The sequence below is a fragment of the Amblyomma maculatum genome, chromosome 1 (assembly GCF_055883805.1).
Source record: "Amblyomma maculatum isolate TAMU_Amacu chromosome 1, ASM5588380v1, whole genome shotgun sequence".
Classification (NCBI taxonomy): Eukaryota; Metazoa; Arthropoda; class Arachnida; order Ixodida; family Ixodidae; genus Amblyomma; species Amblyomma maculatum.
This window is the reverse complement of record NC_139344.1, coordinates 58,478,717-58,501,874: the sequence shown is the minus strand read 5'-3', so window position 1 is coordinate 58,501,874 and position 23,158 is coordinate 58,478,717. Positions and strand designations below refer to the sequence as shown.

The window sequence follows — 23,158 nt, the reverse complement described above, 5'->3', positions numbered from 1 at the left end:
GAATTCAAATTCTACACCTTCTCCGCTTCCCCCATCTCAGCCTGAGGCAGGGAAATTCTCTTGGTGGCGACTTTCCGCGTCTTTATACCAGCGCTGATGTTTTCTTCCTTGTTTCCTCTATCAGTTCACAAAATTGCTCTACCAGTCACGAGTTAGCAGCAAACGCCGTCAATGGTTCGCACGTGGCAAGTGTGGCGCCAGCTGTGGACGGCATGATGCCAAGCCTGGAATAAACGAACGTACAGAAAGCCGCCGCGACTCGATTTCTTGTTGTGTTTGCGTGCGCACGTGAGTGCATGTGTGTGTACGTACTCAGATATACTGCCTATTACTCTTGCGTTGTCAATATTGGCACGAAAAAGGGCCAACGATGGAGGAGCATCAGTAATTAAAATGTGTCCTACGCTGACAACGACGCGAAGACGTGCAACCAGACGCAGGGTGAAATTTTTGGTAATCCAAGCAGGTGGGGGGATATGTGACACGCCATTTAGTGTCTATATGCCATCGCGTAAGATAACCCTTTCGGGTACAACGATACTCTATTCGCACTCCGACTAGCTGTTCCGGGGCAGCTGCGCTTCCTGCTTATTATATCCGTCTATTACGTATTCCCACGTTCTCCGGTCTCTCACTTCCTTTATTTATTCCATCTTTATAATGCGACAACGTTAAAAAACCTCGTTTTCCAGTAACACCATCTTCGGCGTGTTCGACGCCGGCTTTATGAGCGTAAAACCACAAGCATGCCTCTGATAGGTGATAGGTGACGTGGCCAGACGGTAGTGAATGGTTGGCGGGTTGGGAGACCACATGACGTGGCCGATTAAGCAAGAGCTAACATCTCAGGCTACATGGAAAGGCGAGATGCGAATCAGAACCTCTGGCACTATTGAATCCCGAGCCAGAAATGCTAATCCTAATCCAAACAGGCGCGTTCGCACGGCTTGGGTAAAGCGGGGCTTTATATCGGAGCCGCAGGAAGCCAACGGTATCACTTCCTACCCTTAAAGGTGGCACTTAAGGGCCCCCTAAATTTTTCTTCCCCTCGCTGATATGAGGAAGTGGTGAGGCCGATGGTCTTGAGGGAACGGTAAGTCGGGAGAAGAGGAGTGGAGGCGTTGGGGAGGAGAAACTGTGCTCTTCTTTCGATTACCACTGAGAAAAGTGCACTCTCCGCAAGCTTACAACATCCCGCCGATGAAAATGAAGCTTTCAACCGACCTCCAGTTGCACCCATTTGCAGCGCGTCTACGAAGTCCGCCCGTTTCACAAAAATACTACTCACGTGCTTATATAGGATGGCGGAGCCTGTCCTTTCACTGAGAAATGATGGGCTCCATCCGAAACGGCGACTGCGAACGAAACTGGCGAATCTATATATGTAGCCTACAATCCGCATGATCTCCCTCTCTCTCGCTGTATGTATGTATGTATGTATGTATGTATGTATGTATGTATGTATGTATGTATGTATGTATGTATGTATGTATGTATGTATGTATGTATGTATGTATGTATGTATGTATGTATGTATGTATGTACGTATGCATGCATGTATGTATGTATGTACGTATGCATGCATGTATGTGTGTATGTATGTATGTATGTATGTATGTATGTATGTATGTATGTATGTATGTATGTATGTATGTATGTATGTATGTATGTATGTATGTATGTATGTATGTATGTATGTATGTATGTATGTATGTATGTATGCATGCATGCATGCATGTATGTATGTATGTATGTATGTATGTATGTATGTATGTATGTATGTATGTATGTATGTATGTATGTATGTATGTATGTATGTATGTATGTATGCATGCATGTATGTATGTATGTATGTTTGTATGTAGGCATGCATGTATGTATGTATGTTTGTATGTACGTATGTATGTATGTATGTATGTATGTATGTATGTATGTATGCATGTATGTATGTATGTATGCATGTATGTATGTATGTATGTATGTATGTATGTATGTATGTATGTATGTATGTATGTATAAAGAGTGAGAGAGAGAGAGAGAAAGAGAGATTTTTTGTGTGTGTGACCTACGCACGACTGAGCTTCGCCACGTTGTCCTCAGTGGAGGTCTTCGGATTTGCCGATTGTTACTTACGTTCAACTTGTTTCAAAACACACAAGACAAAGCAACACCCGAGTAGAGGAGAAACCAAACCGATTAAAATGACACACACCCTTCAAAATCTCCTTGAGCGGCGTTCGCAAGTTTCCGTCCTTATACATGAGTTCCCAAAGAAACTGATTAAAATAGTGCATTCAGAGAGTTACACTGAAAAATGTAAGACATATTCATTCCGTTGCTTCGGTCATAGCTCTAATGTAATATATATATATATATATATATATATATATATATATATATATATATATATATATATATATATATATATATATATATATATATATATAGAATGTTTTCAAAAGTATAAAAAACCATTAGTGCTCGGAATGAATATGTTTTACATTTTTCAGTGTAACTCTCTGAATGCAATATTTTAATGTTTCCTTGGGAAGATTTCATATCCCTGATGTATAAAGCTTCTTTACAAATTCACCATATATAAGGACGGAAACTTACACACACCGCTCAAGGAGATTTTGAAGGGTGTGTGTCATTTTAATCGGGTTGGTTTCTCATCGCCTCGGGTTTTGATTGGTCTTATGAGTTTTGAAACAAGTTGAACGTAACAAACTATCGACAAATCCTGAGACCTCCACTGATTACAAAGCGGCGAAACTCAGTCGAGCGTAGGTCACACATTCACAAAAAGTCTTTAATATAGTATATAACTAAGTAACAGTATAGAGTAAACATTCAAGGTATATCTGTAGCGCAGCAGTTGAATCACCAAGGGTGTCCCACTTCGATATTTGCATTCTTTTGGCCCGATGGCGCGGTTCCAAGACGGCATTATTTTTCCCGACATGCGTGCTCATTCTGGCGCTAATAACTTCGCAAAAGCAGCGAGGAAGGAGCTATCATTTGCATTTTCCTTCAGGCCACTCGTATCAATATGCGAGAAAACACAGGACAACGCATCGTGTTCCGAGAAAGTGAATGCACAAAGAGCCACTTTATACGTCCATCACGCCTCACGCTCCCTAGAAAATCAGCGCCGAGAAATCCAGTCTGTATTCGACGAATGTTCTCGAGGCGTTAAACAGACAATGGTTTCTGGCAAAGCGACATATTATGGCCGTCCAACTTAAATGTGCGAAAAATAGAATAACAAAATTACCTCGTGCGGAGTGGAAACAAGCAGAACTCGTGTACTACGCGCCAGGGTATAACGTCACGCGTCAATGGCCCTGAGTCAGCTATTTAGCTTGAGACCTCGCCGTGGAACCCTCGAAAAAAGGATCGGCTCACTCTACATCTAATGGTAGGGCCGGGGAATTTACCTGCGTTTTGCGGCTACAGCACTTCTCTGGGAAAAGTCACGGGGTACGGACCACACTACTGCGACAGCAGCGGCTTCTTCTCCGCCCCGAGTCCAGCGAGCGTCGTCCTTCTCGGACTTTCGGCGCGGAATCATTCGAGCGTGCGAGTGTAAATAGCGCTGATAGGGATCACAGAATGCGTAACTGGCCGCCTGCGCGGGTATCGCGCTCCGAGTCCTGTCCTTCACGCCCTGGCGGTCCGCTTGAATCGGTTCTTCCCCCATAAGTCGCTTCCGATGAGGGCACATGCCATCGGTGCGCGTCTCGCGCGGACTCGCGATCCTTCCCGCCGTCGTCGGCGGCCGGGCCGATGCATTTTTCGTCCACTCGTCGATACGTCGCCCTTTTCGCGTTCGTACGCACATCGCGCGCTTGAATGCGCTCCTTCAATGCGAAGCAGCGAAGAAGAAAGGACCTTGGCCGCGACTTTGGGAGAAAGAAAACTCCTCGATTCGGCTCGAAGATGAGAAATCGTTGGGCTAAATAAAATGTGAAGGGAACTTGGATGACGTAAGTTGACAGAAATAGCGAGACGGAAGACTAAGAATGCTTTTTTGAGGGCCTAGAGGAAAATATATATATTTTTTTGTATTCCTGCTGGCGTTTGGTTTTCGATTGTAACATGTATGTGTGCGCAGCAGAAGAAAACGAGAAACGGCGAGAAGAGGCGGAGAGAACAGTAGCCCCGCGATGGAAGCTTTTTCGTTCTACGAACAAATGGCTGCGAAAAACATGGGCCGCAAGGACTGTGCATTTTTTGTTCTGTTCAACTGCGCCATTGAGGAGACCTTGGTAGCTCGTATTGGTTAGAGTTGAACCCCTATCGTGAATTATGCTTCCGAGACAAAGCGCCTCACAAACAAACCTTGCCCCAGTCGGAGTCCCGTGAGATGCGAGGCAAGAGTTGCTGTTTTCCACTTAGCACAGGTGACGGATCCCGAGCACGTTCGGTGAAACAGTAAACAATCTTTCCTCCCGCTCCGTCTCCCCACAACGATTTTTTTTTTCTGCCGAAGCCGGCTTCTCCATTGTTTGCTTCCATTGTGATAATTAACGCCGGTTGCATAAGGGATCTATTGTTTCTGTTTCGACAAGGTCGTTTCCTATCCCGCATTTAGCTCCCGGATGAAGGTAGCTATTGCGGCTGCACAGCACGTGGGAGGGCGAGCATCAGCTCTATATGGCCTAAAGGATGCAATCGACGTGCTCCTTCAGTACGAGCAGCAAAACCGCACGGGGAAATTAAGCGCCTAATTCCATTGATGAAATTGGAAACTCCAAGTAGTAGGTGCATTACCCCAAGAAGTTAAAGGCGACAGTATGGGTGACTGTGGGCTTTTTATGTTTCAATCTATAGCGCGATACCGGAGATAGAAAGAATAAACTGAACACGGAAGACCACCTGACAGTTGGAAGCGTAATAGTGCGCACCTCTTGTAAGCATCCCTAGCGCAGTAGCGATTTTTCAGCAGTGTGACTTTTCAGTGCTTCTCTCAGAGTAAGAACGCATGCCAATATCGGGAGTGTACGAAGACCATGTATGCGTCATTTTCAGCTCAAACAACAAAGTAATCAGCAGGCGATGAACCGTGTACAGAGCACTCAGATGCATAGCGTCGCCTTCCAGTGTGTGGGCTTCTATCTGCCAAGTAAAGTGTGCGAACGGAAATGTGCGCCACGAATTGAGACGACAGTGAATCTATTACATGAATAGCAAAGCTGTGCGACGAAAAAAGAAAAGACCACTTCAGAAAACGAGTCCAGTCGCCGCGTATCTTTCCTTTCTCGCTTGTTATTCCTCCTTCCACCCATCGTCCGCTCGACCCGGAGCGACGGGAGGGCTGTTAGATTCTCCGCTTGTTACCGTTGGAACGTGGTGCATCAGAGCCTAGCGGGCATCCGACCCGTAAATCGGGGACTACGCACACCGTGGCAGGTCACGCACCTGTTGGAATTCCCGAGCAGCGGACAGCTAGCCGAGCGCGTAATACCGACCACGCACCGTAGATCGGCGTGTATATTGCAGGGAGGCCTGCCAACCAATTGTACGCGCACGCACGCATTCTCGTCTTAGCGGTCATGTGTATACCCCGCACCATCTAGCTACGCGTAAGTCAACGACGGCCGTCGACGCGGCTGGCAATACACGGCGCGATTTACGCGCAAAATATACTTTGGAGTGCTGAACGCTTCTCTGAATGTCATCTATACGCAGAGGAGCCGCGCGGCAAGAGCGCACGCGACTGCGACGGAATCTGGCTGCCGACCAACTTTCCCCGCTTCCTATAGCGGTCCCAGAGCGCAGTCTTTCTCGACTCGTCCCGAGGAGCTCGCAGTTCGTGAATCAAGATGTCATTCATTTGTCTGACTCTGTGGTGTGTCTCCTCGTCCGTGTGTGATTACACTCTTTATTCTGCTAACCAGCCGCGGACTACTTCATGGAATAACCATCATGCCAATTACACTGCACGTGCTCTGTCAAAGGTGTAAAGAAACTATCATCACCTGTAGCCGGGGCGTGTATTGCCAAACCATATCCCGTAGGCGTACTGGAGCAAACTACGCTCTCAGCGAGCTAAACGGCGATTGTTGCTGAATGGTCTCTCTGAACGCAACATAAAGATAACATACACTCACTATAAACGGCGATTGTTGCTGAAAGATGCCTCTGAACGCAACCTAAAGGTAACATGCACTCACTGAAGGCAGGAAATAATTACGATGAAGGTAAATTGTTTAGTGCAACTGTTCTCATGCAGATTGTTACTGAAATGTGTCAGTGAATGCAACCCAAAGGTAACATACACTCACTGAAGGCAGGAAATAATAACGATAAGAGAAATTAAAAAAAAAAAGAAACTATTACAACACAGTAGTCGAACAGATGTTTCAGTGGCATCAGTGCAGAGACGCGTGGTGTAAAACCAGCGCGCCGCAAAAGTGACGAAATCATCGGCCTTTATATGCGTTATTATTTGTTCAGACAATATATACACAATTTGTCGCCAGGTGGTGTTGCTCTGGGGAATCACTTAAAAAGCGTTGACTCACAATGGAGGAAAACAACTAGGAAACTAACTAGTAAGTATGCTAGTCACAAGGACGGATAAATAAAGAGCATTAAGCAACAGGTGAAAAACACGGAAGGTAAAAATTGGATAAATTCGATGGAAAAGAAACAGAGTGTGGAATTATACCGAAAGTGGAAAATGCAGATCAGGAAGGAAGCTTTCTTTGATAACTCAAAAGGCAGTGCCCTACATTTTGAAGCTAGATCAGGGTGCCTTAGAACACGAAGCTACAAATAGAAATTTAACAATGAAGATGACGCATGTGCTGTTTGTGGTAACTCCAGTGAAACAATTGACCATATTATACTCGAATGTGATGGTATCCATCCGGAAGTCGATGCAGGCGCAGTCACTGTTCCTGAAGCTCTGGGGTTTAGAGATACCAGTGGCCGGGTGAATAAACCGGCGATGGAAACTAGCAAAAAACGACTGGAAGATTGGGGGCTTAAAAGCACAGAATTAACATAATGTTAGTAAGGTAGAAATAAAAATTTAATAAATAGAATGATGGTTTAGTTAACCAATTTAAATCAATCATTAAGATATAGGTAGAAAAATGAGCATGATAGCAACTGCTACCACCCCGTTTCAAAGGGGACGCTCCTATATTCCATCCATCCACCCACGTGCCAGAGCACCGTCTGCTCGAGTGCTCCTACGGGATATGGTTTGGTAATAAGCAGCCGGGGTCGATTCCCAGCTTTTGCTCAGGGTCCACTTATGATGTACTCTCTGGGCTGCGAAGCTATGTATAGGAGTATGAAATATCCTTTGCTAAAAGTCTGCTGGAAATTTTGTCCGAGAGCCACAATGCCAAGCGGCGTAAGCCTCTGTCTCGTGCGCGGCAGGTCGCTTTATTTTTAACCTGAGTTGTACTTGATGCACAACTCAGTTCTGCAGTTAGCAGGGTAACGCCCGCATGAATAATATAGTCGGGTCTATAAGGGAACGCTGACTATACGTGAGGTTGATAGGAAGATAAAAACGAAAAAAAAAATGCGCTTAATGAAAACTTGGTGAGGAGCATATAGCGTCAAGGGCGCATGCTAGAACGACACTATGGCACTTGCCCCAAATCAGCTCACTAAAAAATAAAAAACTATTTTTACTGTTACGGAAATAGTAACCACTTTTTTACATTTTCTCATCAAACGGTTTTCTGACTGCTTAGAAAGGCGGCACTCTCGTATTGTCCAGTTGTCTGGACTGAGATACAATTTTTCGCTACCTTTAATTTTATCTAATAGAAACCTCAAGGCGTTACAGACGTTTTGCTACATTCTTCGGTATTATTGGCGAAGAATGAAATTAACGGAACAGGGAGTGGGAGGATGGCTATGTAGCTATGTATCCCGATAATGATGCTTGCGCTCCGACTTGAATAAGAAACAAACTCTGGACAAAGTTTAAATTGCCTTTATATATATATATATATATATATATATATATATATATATATATATATATATATTGTAATAGGGCGTTTATTGAAGCTCAGATGGAGAGCTGTGAGGACAGGACCTTGCAACGGCGAGCCCAGCGTACTTCGTCTTCGTCGCACAACGCACAGGTGCATGTCGATGGCGATGACTATCACAGTACATTTTCCCCCCGGGTAAAAAAAGGAGCCATCCTGGCGACTTATGGCGCGGAAAGCACAGCGGGGTCATAGAATGGCTTCAATCGGTTCACGTGAACTGTTTCACGACCACGGCGACGCAAGTCCGCAGAGGGCGTGACGGGCTCAACTACGTAGTTGACTGCAGATGTTTGCTGGAGGACCCTATATGGCCCGTGGTAGCGAGCAAGAAACTTCTTTGAAAGGCCAGGGGTTGTGGAGGGCACCCAGAGCCACACCAGAGAGTTCGGGAGATATGACGAAGATTCGCCGGTATCACGGAGGTATTTTTGTTGCCACTGATTTTCTGTTGTGAGAGAGCGGGCGAGCTGACGGCATTCTTCTGCGTACGTGACGGCATCGGATAGCGGGGAAGATTCGGAAACGTCAGGGCGGTAGGGAAAAAGTGTGTCCATAGTACAGGGTGGCTCGCGCCCGTAAAGGAGAAAGAATGGAGAGAATCCAGTAGTGGCCTGTGTCGCGGTGTTATATGCGTAAGTAACAAACGGTAGAACTTGGTCCCAATTTGAATGGTCGGTGTTCACGTACATAGCCAGCATGTCACCGAGTGTGCGGTTAAAACGTTCTGTCAGTCCATTCGTCTGAGGGTGGTACGAGGTAGCGGTGCGGTGTATGATGCGGCATTCTTTCAGGAGAGCCTCAAGAGCGTCTGATAAGAAAACGCGTCCGCGGTCACTGAGCAGTTCGCGAGGGGCACCATGGCGAAGAACCAGGTTTTTCAGAATAAAGGCAGCCACGTCGCGTGCGGAAGCAGAGGGCAATGATGATGTCTCAGTGTAGCGGGTTAGATGATCCACTGCCACGATAATCCAGCGGTTGCCAGCTGAAGTTGTAGGAAGGGGACCGTATAGATCTATGCCGACACGATCAAACGGACGGGCAGGACAGGGCAACGGCTGCAACGAAGCAGAGGACTTGAGAGGAGTTTTTCGGCGTTGGCAAGACTGGCAGGAGCGGACAAAATGGCGGACAAAGCGGTACATTCCACGCCAGAAGAAGCGTAGACGCAAGCGCGTGTAGGTTTTCAACACTCCGCCGTGGGCGCACTGGGGATCAGTATGGAAAGCAGCACAAATTTCGGCGCGGAGATGACGGGGGATGACTAAAAGCCACTTCCTTCCGTCGTGAAGATAATTGCGGCGATAGAGCAGCCCGTCACGAATTGAAAAATGGTGAGCTTGGCGGGCAAGCGCCCGAGACAGACGACCTGGAGAGTGACTTGAAAGAAAGTCCAGAAGTGTAGATATCCACGGGTCGCGCCGCTGTTCCGTGGCCATGTCAATAGTGGCAAGCGAAGACAAATCGTAGGCGCAGATCTCATCAGGCAACGAAGAGGGAGGCAGCGGTGAGCGCGAAAGAGCGTCCGCGTCAGTATGCTTGAGGCCTGAGCGATATATGACACGAATGTCATACTCTTGGAGGCGAAGAGCCCAGCGAGCAAGGCGGCCGGACGGGTCCTTGAGGGACGCCAGCCAGCACAGAGCGTGATGATCAGTGACCACATAAAATGGTCGGCCATAGACATACGGACGGAATTTGCCGATGGCCCAAATAATGGCCAAGCATTCTCTTTCCGTAACAGAATAATTGGACTCTGCCTTGGTCAAGGTGCGGCTTGCGTACGCCACCACATAGTCTCGGATACCAGGTTTGCGTTGGGTGAGAACGGCGCCTATCCCAATACCGCTAGCGTCAGTGTGAATCTCAGTTGGCGCATTCGGGTCGAAGTGGCGGAGGATGGGAGGCGAAACCAAAAGACGGCGTAAAGTGTTGAAGGCGTCATCACAAGCAGGTGTCCATGCGGAGAGGTCGGAGCTACCGGAGAGGAGCTGGATGAGAGGAGCAATAATAGAGGCGAAATTTAAGATGAAGCGGCGAAAGTAGGAGCATAGGCCAATGAAACTTCGTAGCTGCTTCAGTGATTTTGGGCGTGGGAATTCGGCAACTGCACGAAGTTTGCTGGGATCGGGAAGAATGCCATCCTTAGAAACGACATGACCTAGAATTGTTAGTCGGCGAGCAGCAAAGCGGCACTTCTTCAGATTCAGTTGGAGGCCGGCGGTAGCGAGACAAGTGAGAACGTCCTTCAGTCGGAGCAGGTGGGATTGAAAATCGGTAGAAAAGACTACGATATTATCGAGATAGCAAAGACAGGTTCGCCACTTGAATCCACGAAGCACAGTGTCCATGAGGCGTTCAAATGTGGCCGGGGCGTTGCAAAGCCCAAAGGGCATGACGTTGAATTCATATAATCCATCTGGTGTGATGAAGGCAGTTTTAGAGCGGTCAGCGTCAGCCATTGGCACCTGCCAGTAGCCAGATCGTAAATCCAACGAGGAGAAAAACTCGGCGCCCTGCAAGCAGTCTAGTGCGTCATCGATGCGTGGCAGAGGATAGACGTCCTTGCGCGTGATCTTGTTGAGCCGGCGGTAGTCGACACAAAACCGGAAGGAGCCATCTTTCTTAGGTACCAACACAACTGGAGACGCCCAGGGACTGTGGGATGGCCGAATGACACCCCGACGGAGCATGTCGTCCACATGATCAGCAATTACTTGGCGCTCCGAAGCCGACACGCGATAGGGGCGCTGGCGCAAAGGTGCAGTTTTACCGGTGTCGATGGTGTGCTCTACGACAGACGTGCGGCCCAAGTCAGTTTGAGGAAAGTCGAATGAAGAAGCGAAGTTCTGCAAGAGGGCGACAAGTTGATCACGTTGCGCAAGTGGAAGATCAGCATCAATAGCATGTTGGAAAACGTCGGAGGGCGTCGAAGCGGTCGCAACATCGCAAGAGCACAGACTAGCGTCGAAGGAGGGGGTTGAGTCAGCAAGAGTGGTGATATGACTGGGATCAAGCTCTTCAAGACGTCCAATGCATTCGCCACGGAGCAGGACTGCTGGGCAAGAAAATGGGTTCGAGGCGTAAAGTGCACTCTTGCCGTCTTGAATTTCGAGAACAGCGAACGGAAAAAGGAGGCAGGGATGACGGGAGGTGGCTTCGGAAGGTGTAAAAATCGCAGTCAAAGGAGTTACCCACTCACAAGACAGTGGTACGAGGGCAGCAGAGAACGGAGGAATGTCGGTGTCATGGGCGACGAGAAGTTTTGCAGTGCGGGGAGGGGTATCACAAAAGGGGGCATCACAGAGGGGGGCGAAGGCAATTTGTGCACGAGCACAGTCAATAACGGCTTGATGAGTCGATAGAAAATCGTATCCGAGGATGATATCATGCGAGCAGTTCGGCAGAACAATAAACTCGATGGGGTACAAGACGTCTTGAATGAGCACACGGGCTGTGCAAGATGCGGAGGGGTGAATGTGCTGTGATGAGGCGGTGCGGAGCGAAAAGTCGGAAATCGGAGTGGTCACTTTGCGAATTCGACGGCAGAGCGCTTCACTGATGACGGAGACGGCTGCACCGGTATCGACGAGAGCGAGAACTGTGGCGCCTTCTACAGAAACTTTGATAACATTAGCGGGACGGCATGGAGGACTTGAGGAATTCGAAACAAGCGCAGTTCTTGCCCCCGGAACTGCGACTGTTAGTTTCCCTCAACGGTGCTGGTAGAACGTCGCAGCATTGGAGAAAGCGATCGGCGCCGAGGAGAATGTGATCGACGAGTGGTATAGGTTTGGCGATCTTGTGGGACAAATTGAGAACCGGGCGGAATCATTTGCGAGCGTGAGTCGGTATCGTACGGGTAAAATCGAATGTCAGGCTGTGAAGGTTGGAGGCGCTGGCGACAAAGGCGCGCAACATGGCCCGGCCGACCGCAGGCATAGCAAATCGGAAGGTTGTCCGTAGTACGCCAAGGTTTCATAGGATGTGGGCGGAATCTTGAGGGTGGGGCTTGAAACGAAGGCTCAGCATGCGGCGGTGAACGGTAGGCAGGGACCTGCACATAGGAGCCAGACGTGGGCGAAGGTGGTGGCCTAGCCGTTACTTGGGCATACGTGAGAGGTGCCGTCACAGGCGGCACCACGGGGTTGGACGGCAAGGCATCAGCGACGTGTTCTTGCACGACACGGCGTATAGCAGGGGCCAAAGATGGAGCCAGTTCAGGAACGAGGCGGCCCGAGTCTTGAAAATGGGGAAGGAGTGAGATTTGACGTGCGACCTCTTCACGAATAAAATCTTTGATCTTTTGATTCAGCGGGCTCCCTTCAGAAATTTGCGAACCACCCAGGGCTAATGCGGATACGCCTTCGTCGCACACACTGGAGCGGCGCCTAGAAGCGCGCCGCTTGCGGAGCTCGTCGTAGCTCTGGCAAAGCTTCACGAGTTCACTAACGCTGGTGGGATCTTTCGCTACCAGCATCTGGAAGGCGTCCTCAGAAATGCCCTCGAGGATGTAGCGGATTTTGTTTGCTTCCGGCATGGCCGGGTCGACTCGTTTGCAGAGATCAACGACGTCTTCTATGTAGCTGGTAAAGGTCTCATCAGCGCGCTGAACACGATCGTGTAAACGTTGTTCGGCACGAAGCTTACGCACTGCCGGGCGGCCGAACACTTCCGCGAAATTCTTTTTAAATGTCGACCAAGATGACAGGTCAGCCTCATGGTTGCGAAACCAGAGGTTCGCCACGTCCGTCAGATAGAATATGACGTTACTGAGCTTGTATGAGTCATCCCACTTGTTGTAGGTGCTTACTCTTTCATAGGATGACAGCCAGTCGTCGACATCTTGATCGGCCGTGCCGCTGAACAGGCAAGGGTCACGCTGGCGCACGACGCCAGCACACATGATCGTGGGTGGAACGGCCGGCAGCGTCGAAGTGTCTTGCATGGCGGTCGTAGAGGGTAGTGTACGGCTTCGCAGTTCCAGTTTGGGTGGGATCGTTTCCGGCACCTCCGCCAATTGTAATAGGGCGTTTATTGAAGCTCAGATGGAGAGCTGTGAGGACAGGACCTTGCAACGGCGAGCCCAGCGTACTTCGTCTTCGTCGCACAACGCACAGGTGCATGTCGATGGCGATGACTATCACAGTACAATATATATATATATATATATATATATATATATATATATATATATATATAGTATACAGTAATTTGCTAAAAAAAAAAAAGAAAAATTTAGAGGACGACTGCGGTGCTCCCTAACGCGGAATTTAAGTGCAGCTGTTTAAACGTTTTTGCGCTATAATGAGGCAAATACTTTCGAAGATGCTTGTACCTATGCATGTATGCAGAGTGATAAAACACTCTTTATTTTTCTCACTAGCCAAAGAATATTTTTCAATAGAAGAGCCACGAGCGAGCGGCGCAAAGCTCGTGACTCTTCTTTCTTTTCCCAGAAATCCTCCTTGGCTCACGACTCTCTTTCACTCAGTTTACACTGACACCAACGGCGACGCGGCTCAACCGGTGTGTAAGCGCTGCGGTCTAAAGTTTTCTCCTAACAAAATTGATTCGCTCTTTTCTTTTACTCAGAAAATTAAATGAGCTCAAAGCGCTCTCAACTTTGTTCTCGGGAAGCTCTCATCTCAGCAAATGAAAGAGCAAGAATACAAGGTATACGAAGGAAGCCAAGTACAGCAGAGAAATCAGTGTTTAACTTCAGGTGAAAGCAATGAGTGGTCTAGACTGGGTAGAAGGAACGAGTTTGTCCTGCACCTTCGCGGCGCGCAAAATGTACTGACAAGCGGGGCCACTCTCGAGTGCGAGAACTAGAGATGCGTCGCACGTTCGCCCATAAGTGCGGGCTCTCGTGCTTTCAGCTCGTTTAAATTCTCGCAAGCTGAGCGACCCCAGAGAGTCGAAAATTACAATGGAAGTGCGAATACTTACTCTGTACTGCCCAGATGTCGAAGTTCTTTAGCGCTGGTCCGATCTTCATCAGGGAGCCGATGCATCCCGAGGAGAGGCGCGGATCGTAGATGAGCTCGCTGATCATCGGGTACAACTCTTTCATTGCGAGGCGCGTGACGCGTTCCGATATTGAGTCTAAAGCTTCCTTCACGGGATCCACCGGCTGCGGAGTGGTCGTGGTCGTCCGCGTGGTCATAGTCGTTCTCCTGCTGGCGCCGAGTAGATCAGTAGGGGCCACATCCCCCGTGGAGCCGTCGGAGGCCGGCTGCGCTGAGGCGAGCGCCGAAGCTGCCACGAAGAGCATCAGGAGCCCGCGAGAGCACTTCTCGGATCCCAGGGTCATGTTAAGCGTGCAGGCTGTGCGCGACGGTTGCGGGCGAAGGGCCGAGGAAGGACGGTGCCTGAGCGCTAGCCCGTCCCGTGAACGAGGGGTCCACCGCTGTCGTCTAGCGTCCGCGGCAGATGATCGAATGAACACAGGGGGGACTTACAACCTCGGATTAATCGACTCGGAACTGGCAATGAATTTACGTCACCGCGCCGCCGAGAAGGGGAGAGCAGAGCGGGGGAGGCCCGCGACATGTCTCTCCCCCGTGTCGCCGTCTCCGCTTCCCTTGGCGGCGCGTGCCGGCCGTGCGCGCGCGATGGAGAGGAACCTTGGTGGCGGTCAGCGCGTGCTGCGCCCGTTGCTGTTGAACTTGACCAATCGCCAGCTTTGGGAGAAAGGCGGCTGTTTCACCTGCGGGGCACGCGCACGCGTCTTCGACGACCGCCGCCACTGGTACGCCGGCATTGAGCGCACATGTCGAGTGCGCCCCCCGCTGACGGAGTGACGTCAGCACAAGTGAGACTTTTCCTGCGCTGATACCCCTGAGCAAGAGGAAAAAACTGCCCTGGCCGAGCAGCACTCTACCATAGGGTGTGTGGCATATGTGTGTTCCTTCTGACTACTCACCTTTCTCCTGTCTTCACCCTTCCCTCCACACCGCTTCCCTTTTATTTAATTGCCTCATTTGCCATGGCGAGTACCAGGTTTTTTCTCGTGGTACGTAGCCGCCAGTAGGACGTTCGAGGTGGCGCCCTTCTGCTCAGAGGATGTACCACCTTTGGCGGTTTTTAAGAAGTTTATCATGCGCCCTCGTCTCTGACGCTAATAGTCAGTTCTATCCGCAAATCACTAGGCCCGCGCTAACGCGTTCGTCGCATTAGCGCATCTGTTTCGCTTTGCGGTGGCTCATTACCATGTCTGCCGAGATATTCTCACTGCTACACCTCTCTTTTTTCTGCTCTCAATCGCATTTGCATGTATAACCTCTTCTCTAAAGTAACTTCTGGTCCGGGATATGAAAGTCTTTTCTGCCTCCAGTATCGCTTTAGGTTTTCGGCGCATGGTGACCGATCCAGGATATCGCTGTTTGCGTGGTTTTATTCCCTGCAGGCGCCGTGTCACGCTCGAATAGTCTCTGTGCCAGTACTGTCCATTGTATGGCATCAACAAGAGCACTTGTGAGGAGAGCGATAACAAGCGACAAATACTGACTGCTGTAATCTCGGCATAGCATTTTGAAGTAGTATCGAAGACATGGCAACTACTCGAGAATTTTCAATGACGAGGAACGCTTTGGTCGCATCACACTGAAGCAAAATTTTCTTCCAGCTTCCTTTCCGTTGTGAGGAAATATGTATTTTAATGCGGCAGCGTTCGAGGCTCGGCACCTTAAAAAATGCGGCTTGACGTCGGCGTTGTAGACGTTGGCAATATGTGCACGAAAAATCACGGTAATGACCATGACAGGTGGCAGTTGGCATGTGACATGGCCAGGCACAGACAGTTCGGCGGATGGTACGACGTCACACAGTAAGACATGGCCGGAATCATCAACTCCGGCCACTCTTTCGAGGTGAAGCAGTGTGTTGAGAATGGATTCTAACGCAACGGGTCCTTTAGATTCCCTGTGAGATATACGCTACTCTATAGGCCATCACGCAATAATTTTCGTAGGGCTTGGATGAAGCGGAGCTTTGTATCTATGCCGGGTGGTGTTCCGCATAATGTGATATCTTACAAGTGTGGAATAATATAGGCATCAATTAAATAATTAGTGATTAAGAGAGCAAAAACGAGCGCGTGCGTGAACGCATATCTGCAAGGGGAGCCTGTAGACGGGAGACATTAACACTTTCGCGTCGTACACTAACCTAAATATCTAGAAATTGGTTCCCCTTCCGTAAGTTTTGTTGGGTCTGCGGTGCTGGCATTTACTTGAGCAGCTTTTTTTTTTTTTTTTTTTTTTTCACTACGTCGCACGCAGCTTCAGATATAAAGACCGTGTTGTGGATGCTTCGTTGATTAGCTTGGCTACTTTCTCAGAAAGGACTTCGTTCTGAAGTGGGTTCACTCTGTGCCGCGGGCATTCCGCATGAGAGTCCTGTGCAAGATGATCGCCATGGTTTTTTCTAACGTTTGCCTTCTGAGAAAGCCGGCTGGGGTTCCGTTTCTATCTGCAGAGTCTGATCCTCTCCGAGTATGTACTCCGCGTCTCGTCAATGTTGCTCAAGGCCCCAGAATAGCAACATCCCCGTTTTTGTAGAGCCTATTTTGTGGAACGTTTTCTAGCACAAATGCTTGGCTCCCATGGCTTTACATCCAAGGCAGATGAAGCAATGAAGATTTATGCCACATTATTGCTATATTATTTCTTTGTTGCGCATGGAGATTAAGCATTACGTTTTTTTTTTTTTTTTTTTACGTAATAATTACGGTCACCGTATACTAAGGCGCACTCATTGAAATTCCGCATGTTTTCCTGCTGGTTGATGGGACAATTATCACGGTGGGCCGGGGTGTGGTTAGCGGAGGAAGAAAATGAAATATGAACTGAGTGCTTGATTGTGCTAGCTAGATATAGGCCTGTCTAATGTAGCGTTTCGAGGCAGCGCTATTGTGGTATTGGCGGGGAAGATAGATTTTTAGTCAATTTCGTTACTAGAGAGAACAATCACTCCAAACGTAAACATTCAATGCATCTGTACTGCAGCATCTCTTTTTAGCAGCGGCGTTAGATACAGTGCTTCTGGTGGCGTGAAAAATTATTTTTGGCCACCGGAAAGAAAAATATTATACGCATTCTGTTTACATTATGGTGTTTATATTAACTACGCGTTGCACCGGGGTTGCCTGGTGCACCAACAATCTATAACGCTGGACATTGGCGATGATCTTGCTTTCTCGTTCATTCGTTACGCAACAAGCCATAGGGACTGCGGCCAGTAACAAGTGGCACTTAACGTAAGAGATGCTATGCTGCTTCGCCTCCCTGACAAAAAACTTGATTATGTTCTTCGTTGCAGCTACGTCCTGTGGCTCTTCCTCGAAACGATGGCGTCCTTGACACTGAATTAAAGGAAAAGCACGGGCAGTCACCGCCGAATAAATTCTGTCTCTCGCACTACATGCAGGCGCGCGCAGGAACCTGAACGTGCCTGCATCTGGACTACACCGCCCACTCGCTAAAAAAAAAAAAAAAAGAGCCGAAGAAGAAAGTGTCACTGACGACATGGGGGTAACGAGTCTCATTGAGGCCAAGCAGGTAAAGCGCACTTCGCTTATCGGTGATGGGAAGGACGTCACGAGGGGCGTCTATCAAAACGCGGAAAGAGCGGCTAGTCGCCAGCTAGCTATTAAGGCGCCGGTCGCTTACGCTCGCTCGCTGCTGCAAGACTCCTGTCGTCGACCCGTGCTTCTTCAGCGTTCCAAATGATTGAACGAAGATGCCGGCAATGCCGGGTATAAAAGCGCTCTTATTTTTTGATGCTTTGGGGAGGTACAACGCCAGAATGGTGTAACATATGTAGTAGCTTGGTTTAGTGCTCTTTATTTTTTTTTTCTTCGCAGCGAATTATATGGTTTTCTACCTCTTTGTCGGGCTTTCGAGGACCAGGCAATAAGATTATATTCAAAATAACGTCTCTTTAGTTCTTCGTCACTGCCCGAGAACAATAAATATTATCTAGGAGTTTTACCGCGATTGGCTGGCCAAGCTATAAATACACCATGGTTACGTTGTACCCACTGCAGTGTTAGCGAAATCACTGTTCTGAGGATCGAAGTAAGCAGTTTCAGCATTCTGTCTCGAAATTAGTCGTTTGTGAAGTGAAATTAGAAGACGCGACAGTACATGATAGTAACAAGTTAGCATTAAGCGGTGCGTGGTTCGTAAGTACTTTCGCTATTCTGCAGCAGGATGGCTCCGAGAACATATATACGCCGGTTCTTGTTGGCGTGCGCTCCGATCGTTGGCCCCGCATTCTCTAGCGCGAAGTGTGACGCGTTTCATTTCCAACAGATTGTGAATCCAACTGTCACTTTACTTCATGATGTCATTATCTTCATAACTTAAGTCCTGGGGGTGCGTTGGCGATGGAAAATATTTCACTTTTCCGTCGCGTGTGTACTAATACCCGTCCATCCAACATAATATTTATCCCTGAATACCTTTCAGATTACTAAATTTTTATTTCAGGGTTACCGTGTTACTTGCTTTTATCCTTATCATCGGCAGTTAGTTACTTGAGTTATCAGAATTCGTCCTTGTGTAAGTGCTACAGCACAGTGGCATAAATTCCAAATGCCCCCCAAAATCCCCCTTTTCTTCTCTGTAATTCTACATGAAGCGTCTTCTCGTACCCTTTACAGCACCATATCGCTGTAATCTTTAGTCGCTATACATTGTCCCCATATGATCAACGGGACTGCCCTATGTCCGGTTCCTTTTGTTTCTTTCAAAGCATACAGAAGCAGACCACTGAGAGACAGCCTTAATTGAAATCCTCAGAGGTCCACAGGAGAAATTTGCATGACGGTAATTTTCAAGCGGTTGAAGCAACGATCGCCTCAAGGGTTTTGTATAAAGGTGCCTTCTTGACTCCCCATATCTCAAGTTTTTTTTCTTTCCTCCGTGACCTGGTTCACTCATATCAGGCATAGCTGCCGAGAACATGATTTCGTGGAGCGTTTGCTTCCATTGCTGAGAAGCGAAAGCCTGGTCACAAGCAGCGCCTAGTTATCAGCTACAGAGATACATAAATGAAGTAGGAAGTGTTTGGAATTTCTATAACCTCAGTCTCACATACATCTCAGTGCCTATCACGTTGAGAGTACAGACTGATATACAGTTTTGCGAGCAGGTTTTGACATAAAATCTTTCTCTACCTTGTCCATCGTCATATGTATAACCGCCAAATAAAACAAAATAGAGAAAACTTGCGTTTCTTGTTCTTGGGAGTGTTGCACACAAAACAAGTCGTGCGCCATGGACGTCAAGATTACCGACTTCAGATTGGGATGGAGGGGGCAGGGCGTATTTTGTTTCTCATGTGGATGTCTTACATGCCTTTTATTCATCAGCCACAGCTGGAAATGCCATATCTTTCAAGGTCGCATGCTTATAGCTCGTCTAGGACTCCACGCACATCGGTGTAGGCAAATTCCGTACGAAAAGAAAAAACTTGTTCCCATTAAACCATCTCCACAATAAACCTGCACGTATGCAGCCCCTCGATTTGAAATGCGTGCGCGAGAATAAGTAAGCGATTTTGTTCTTATTGAATGCGATGCCACTGTAGTCCAGTTCTTTTCGTCCTTCATCAGTAGTGCTCTCCAGCGCTGGTATATATCATCGTCATCTTCGGGACAAGCGTTTCGAACGATATGAACGGAATATCATGAACCGAAAAGAATAGACCCGTTAAGCTGTGCGTACACTTTCTCTATCTTGATATTCCCCGCGTCTTTCCCCATAGCATTTTCCCTTTAACGGCCCTGATGTGTGCGCATCCAAAACTCTCCCGACCGCCCGTAAAACTGCTTCATGGTTGCTGTTGTTGTTGTTTTCTTTTTTTTTTTTTCACTCCTGGTCTCTTCTTATTTGATTCTGCCTCAGTTTCCTTATTAATATCTGTGCCGGTTCTCGTCTTCCTCCACTTTTGTCGACCTCGAACGGAGGTCGCACCATGAGGCTCGTGGCGCGAGTGCGCGCGCTGCCCTTGCGGCCTCTCACTTTTTTCCTCCCGTCGCCTTACGTAAGCGCGCTGTTCTCTCCGCGCTTAGCGCTTGGCACGCCTCGGGCTCCCGATATTGACACCGCGCATACGGCGGTGTGTTTTGAATCTAATTGGTTATTTCGGATGAAAAACTATTGGTAACGGTCAGCGATGCGAGTTTCCTGAGCATCGAGCTGGTTGGGCACCACCCGGTGCTTATTATAAGATTCCTGAGCGCTTACAAACCGAAGCCTGTCGTAGTGAGCGAGCTTTAGCCCAGAGTGGATATTATGCGGAATCCTACATTTACGGTCAACACCTTCGTTTTGTTTTATTCTGATCCTGATACATCTTATTTCCTGAGGGATACTTTGGTACAATACGTAGCAACATAAATTATCGAATGATCGGATGCAATAAGCCTCGCTGAAATGTATTCGTGGCTGTTCAAAGCCGTGATAACCCGCCATGTATTAAAAGCAAAGCACTATTGATTAAAGATGTCTTTTATTGCGATAGCCATCAATGTAAGGCACCGGTCTCGATAAGAGGTGACGAGTTGGTTGGAGCCCACACCACCGCGTCTCACGAAACTGAACGCAGCTTGGTGCTCCGTTTGTCCTTCTTGCGACGTGAAGGCCGCTTTTCCCAGTAAATTCCGTGACAAGAGTGAGGCTCACTTAATGGCACACGCAACGAAATGGGAGATGATAGTCGATAAAGTGCATGCTGTGCACTTCCCGAGTCCCGGGTCCGATTCCCATCTCACCCTCCGTAAACTTTGTTTTCATCGCGATTCATTTGCTTTTCAATTCCGCCGCTCCATGTGTGGCGTGAAACTTCTTCGACAAATTCAAATGTTTTCTACATATCGCCGTTGGATTCTCGTTGAAGGGGAGCCTTAACACTGCCGCGTTGTTATATGTTTCTCAACCTCCCGCGTACGGAAGTTTTTAGGAAGTGCACGGAGCTAGTGGGCTGGGAACATTCCCTTTTTTGTTTTATTTCACTGTCGTAAGTAGGTTTCGAGTCAACGTGAATCATTTTTCGCTGCCGTCAAATGTATCGTGCAGCGCCGAATACGCTGCCGTTGGACGAGCGCACGCATGTGGTGTCAGGAGCAACAAGCTGTGAAGCCAGAGTACACAAATGCGTGCACTCGAACATTGTATAAAACGCCCACTGCGTAAGTGCGAGTGTTTAAGTGACACATTTGTGAAAAGCAGCAGTACATCCTCGAACTTGAAATGCCTGGAGGGCAGCGGAAACTTGCTGGGGGAGATGCGTTCCCACTACTTTAGACGCTGCTTGTGCAGCTTCGTTAGTCTGTGATCCTTGCCTCGACGTCTAAATGCTAAAAGTCGCGTGAGGTGACGGATGTGTAAAGTCTGAATTACGGCACAAAAACAGAGGACACAGGACAGAGGCAAGAATACAACACGAAACGAATACCAATCAGCTAGGCAAGCCGCCCTTGCCCCCACTTATATACAGTCAGAAGTACTGAAGTTTGTGAAAGCGACGGTGTGAGAGACAGCGAAACGGGAAAACCAGCATCTCGAGCGCAGCAGTTTGTGGATTTTGGGCAGTGAGTTCGAGGCCTCCATTTTGCTCTTGCTCACTCACTTTATGCTGTGCAACAGACCTGAATCCCGAAACACAGCAAACGCGCCGCGCGCCGCGTTTCGCGTAGCCTCACCTCGTTGCTCAGGCCTGCCAGTTTGTCGGTCCGACGATCGAGACCGCCGAAAGGAAGCAGGCTGTCGTGCAGGCTGTTCGCATTACCTTCACGGTCTGGACGTCCATTTCGAAGCTCTGCCGTACCTACAGGGCGGGTTTTTCTTCCCAAAGCAGGGCGCTTCTTTGCTTCCCCTTTCCACTCGAAGGTCATACATGAGTGATCGTCAGCACTTTGTCGTCCCGGGTCGTACCCGTAGCGATTCTTTTGGCGATTCGGCCTTTCGCCTCCTTGCCACTGGCCACGCCGGCTTCGATCCTCGAGCTGGCGATATGCATTGCATGCTATCAGCCCTGATGTCAAAGCTGGTAGCGACCAGCAGTTGAGAAGAGATAAAAGAATGAGTTAGGCATAGAATCATATACGCTGTGGTTCCACAGAGGCCACGTTATTCGGAGGCAAAGCACGATGTCTCAAATTTGAATACCGCCCCAGCGGTTACATATCGACAAAGCCACGGTGCAAAATTACTAGCGCACTCAGATCTGATAACGAGTGACAGGTGGTCAGCAATATTCCAGAGGCTTCCTTCGCGCCCTACTCACAGCATTTGGGAGTTTTTGAAGGAAACCTTAAAATTTTTCGCTCCCTTCGTCAGTGCTTTCCAGCTGTGGCGTAGCCAGCTTACTTCATCGTTTTTTTTTTTTAATGCGTAACACGTATTTTCAGAATGTGCAGGCTGTATATAGACGTAATTGATTGCGGAAACCACGGGTTTAACCGAGAGTCACTCCAGTTTAACCTAGAGTAACTATATAATTTAGCCTACTTGTGGCGCCATCTGGAGCCGCCGCGTCAAATGGCGGATCCAATAGCCAAACGGTCCTTTCATTTTACATTAAAACGCAGTTTGCGTGGATCCTTGCCTTCTGCGAAGACTTCATGAAGACCGGGTCAAAGTCGATTTATACCTTAAAAAGTAGCCTTCCGGTGAACTAAACTGAAGGCGCCGCACAGAAACTAACGGATGTCTTACTTTCCTCAGAACTGCGTTTTAACCAAACTGTTGATAAATTCCTTGCCTTTCAACTCTTGTTATTTATAGAATGGGTCAATCTGACCGCTTATTTCAGCTCATTAGCGGGAGCAGGAGGCAAGCTCTGTTTTAGAGGCGCTGCTTCAAATCTAGCTCGAGGCTATAGGATAGTTGTTTTTTTCCACTCAGTGCCTTTCGTGTGGAAAGTATGGAAATGATTCAGAGGGAAGTCTAATCTCAGGACTGGGAGATGTTCCCCTAAGTTTGTAGCTAATAGCAGCATCTCAGGGTAGTTGTATGATAGGTTACTTAAAACGTAATTTCAACTAAGCTGTCCTATTGAAAAAAAGTACATCGTAAACTTAATGATACCTTAAAATTAGCTATGATTTGGTTTACATA

General features: G+C 48.2%; 1 protein-coding gene across 2 annotated transcripts in view; it reads right to left on the bottom strand.

The window, feature by feature from the left end:
- Positions 1–22,005, bottom strand: part of LOC146202463 (nose resistant to fluoxetine protein 6-like) — a 40,615-nt gene extending 18,610 nt beyond the window's left edge. The window contains exon 1 of one of the 2 annotated variants that reach the window (XM_084588196.1): positions 21,742–22,005. Coding sequence is in view for 1 of the 2 variants with exons in the window: in XM_084588197.1 (XP_084444323.1) it covers positions 13,980–14,343 (364 nt within the window). In the remaining variant the exon portion in view is untranslated. Of the gene's footprint in view, positions 1–13,979; positions 14,430–21,741 lie in introns of those variants that run through there. The other variant, XM_084588197.1, reaches the window with a different exon arrangement.
- Between the last annotated feature and the right edge of the window lie 1,153 nt (positions 22,006–23,158).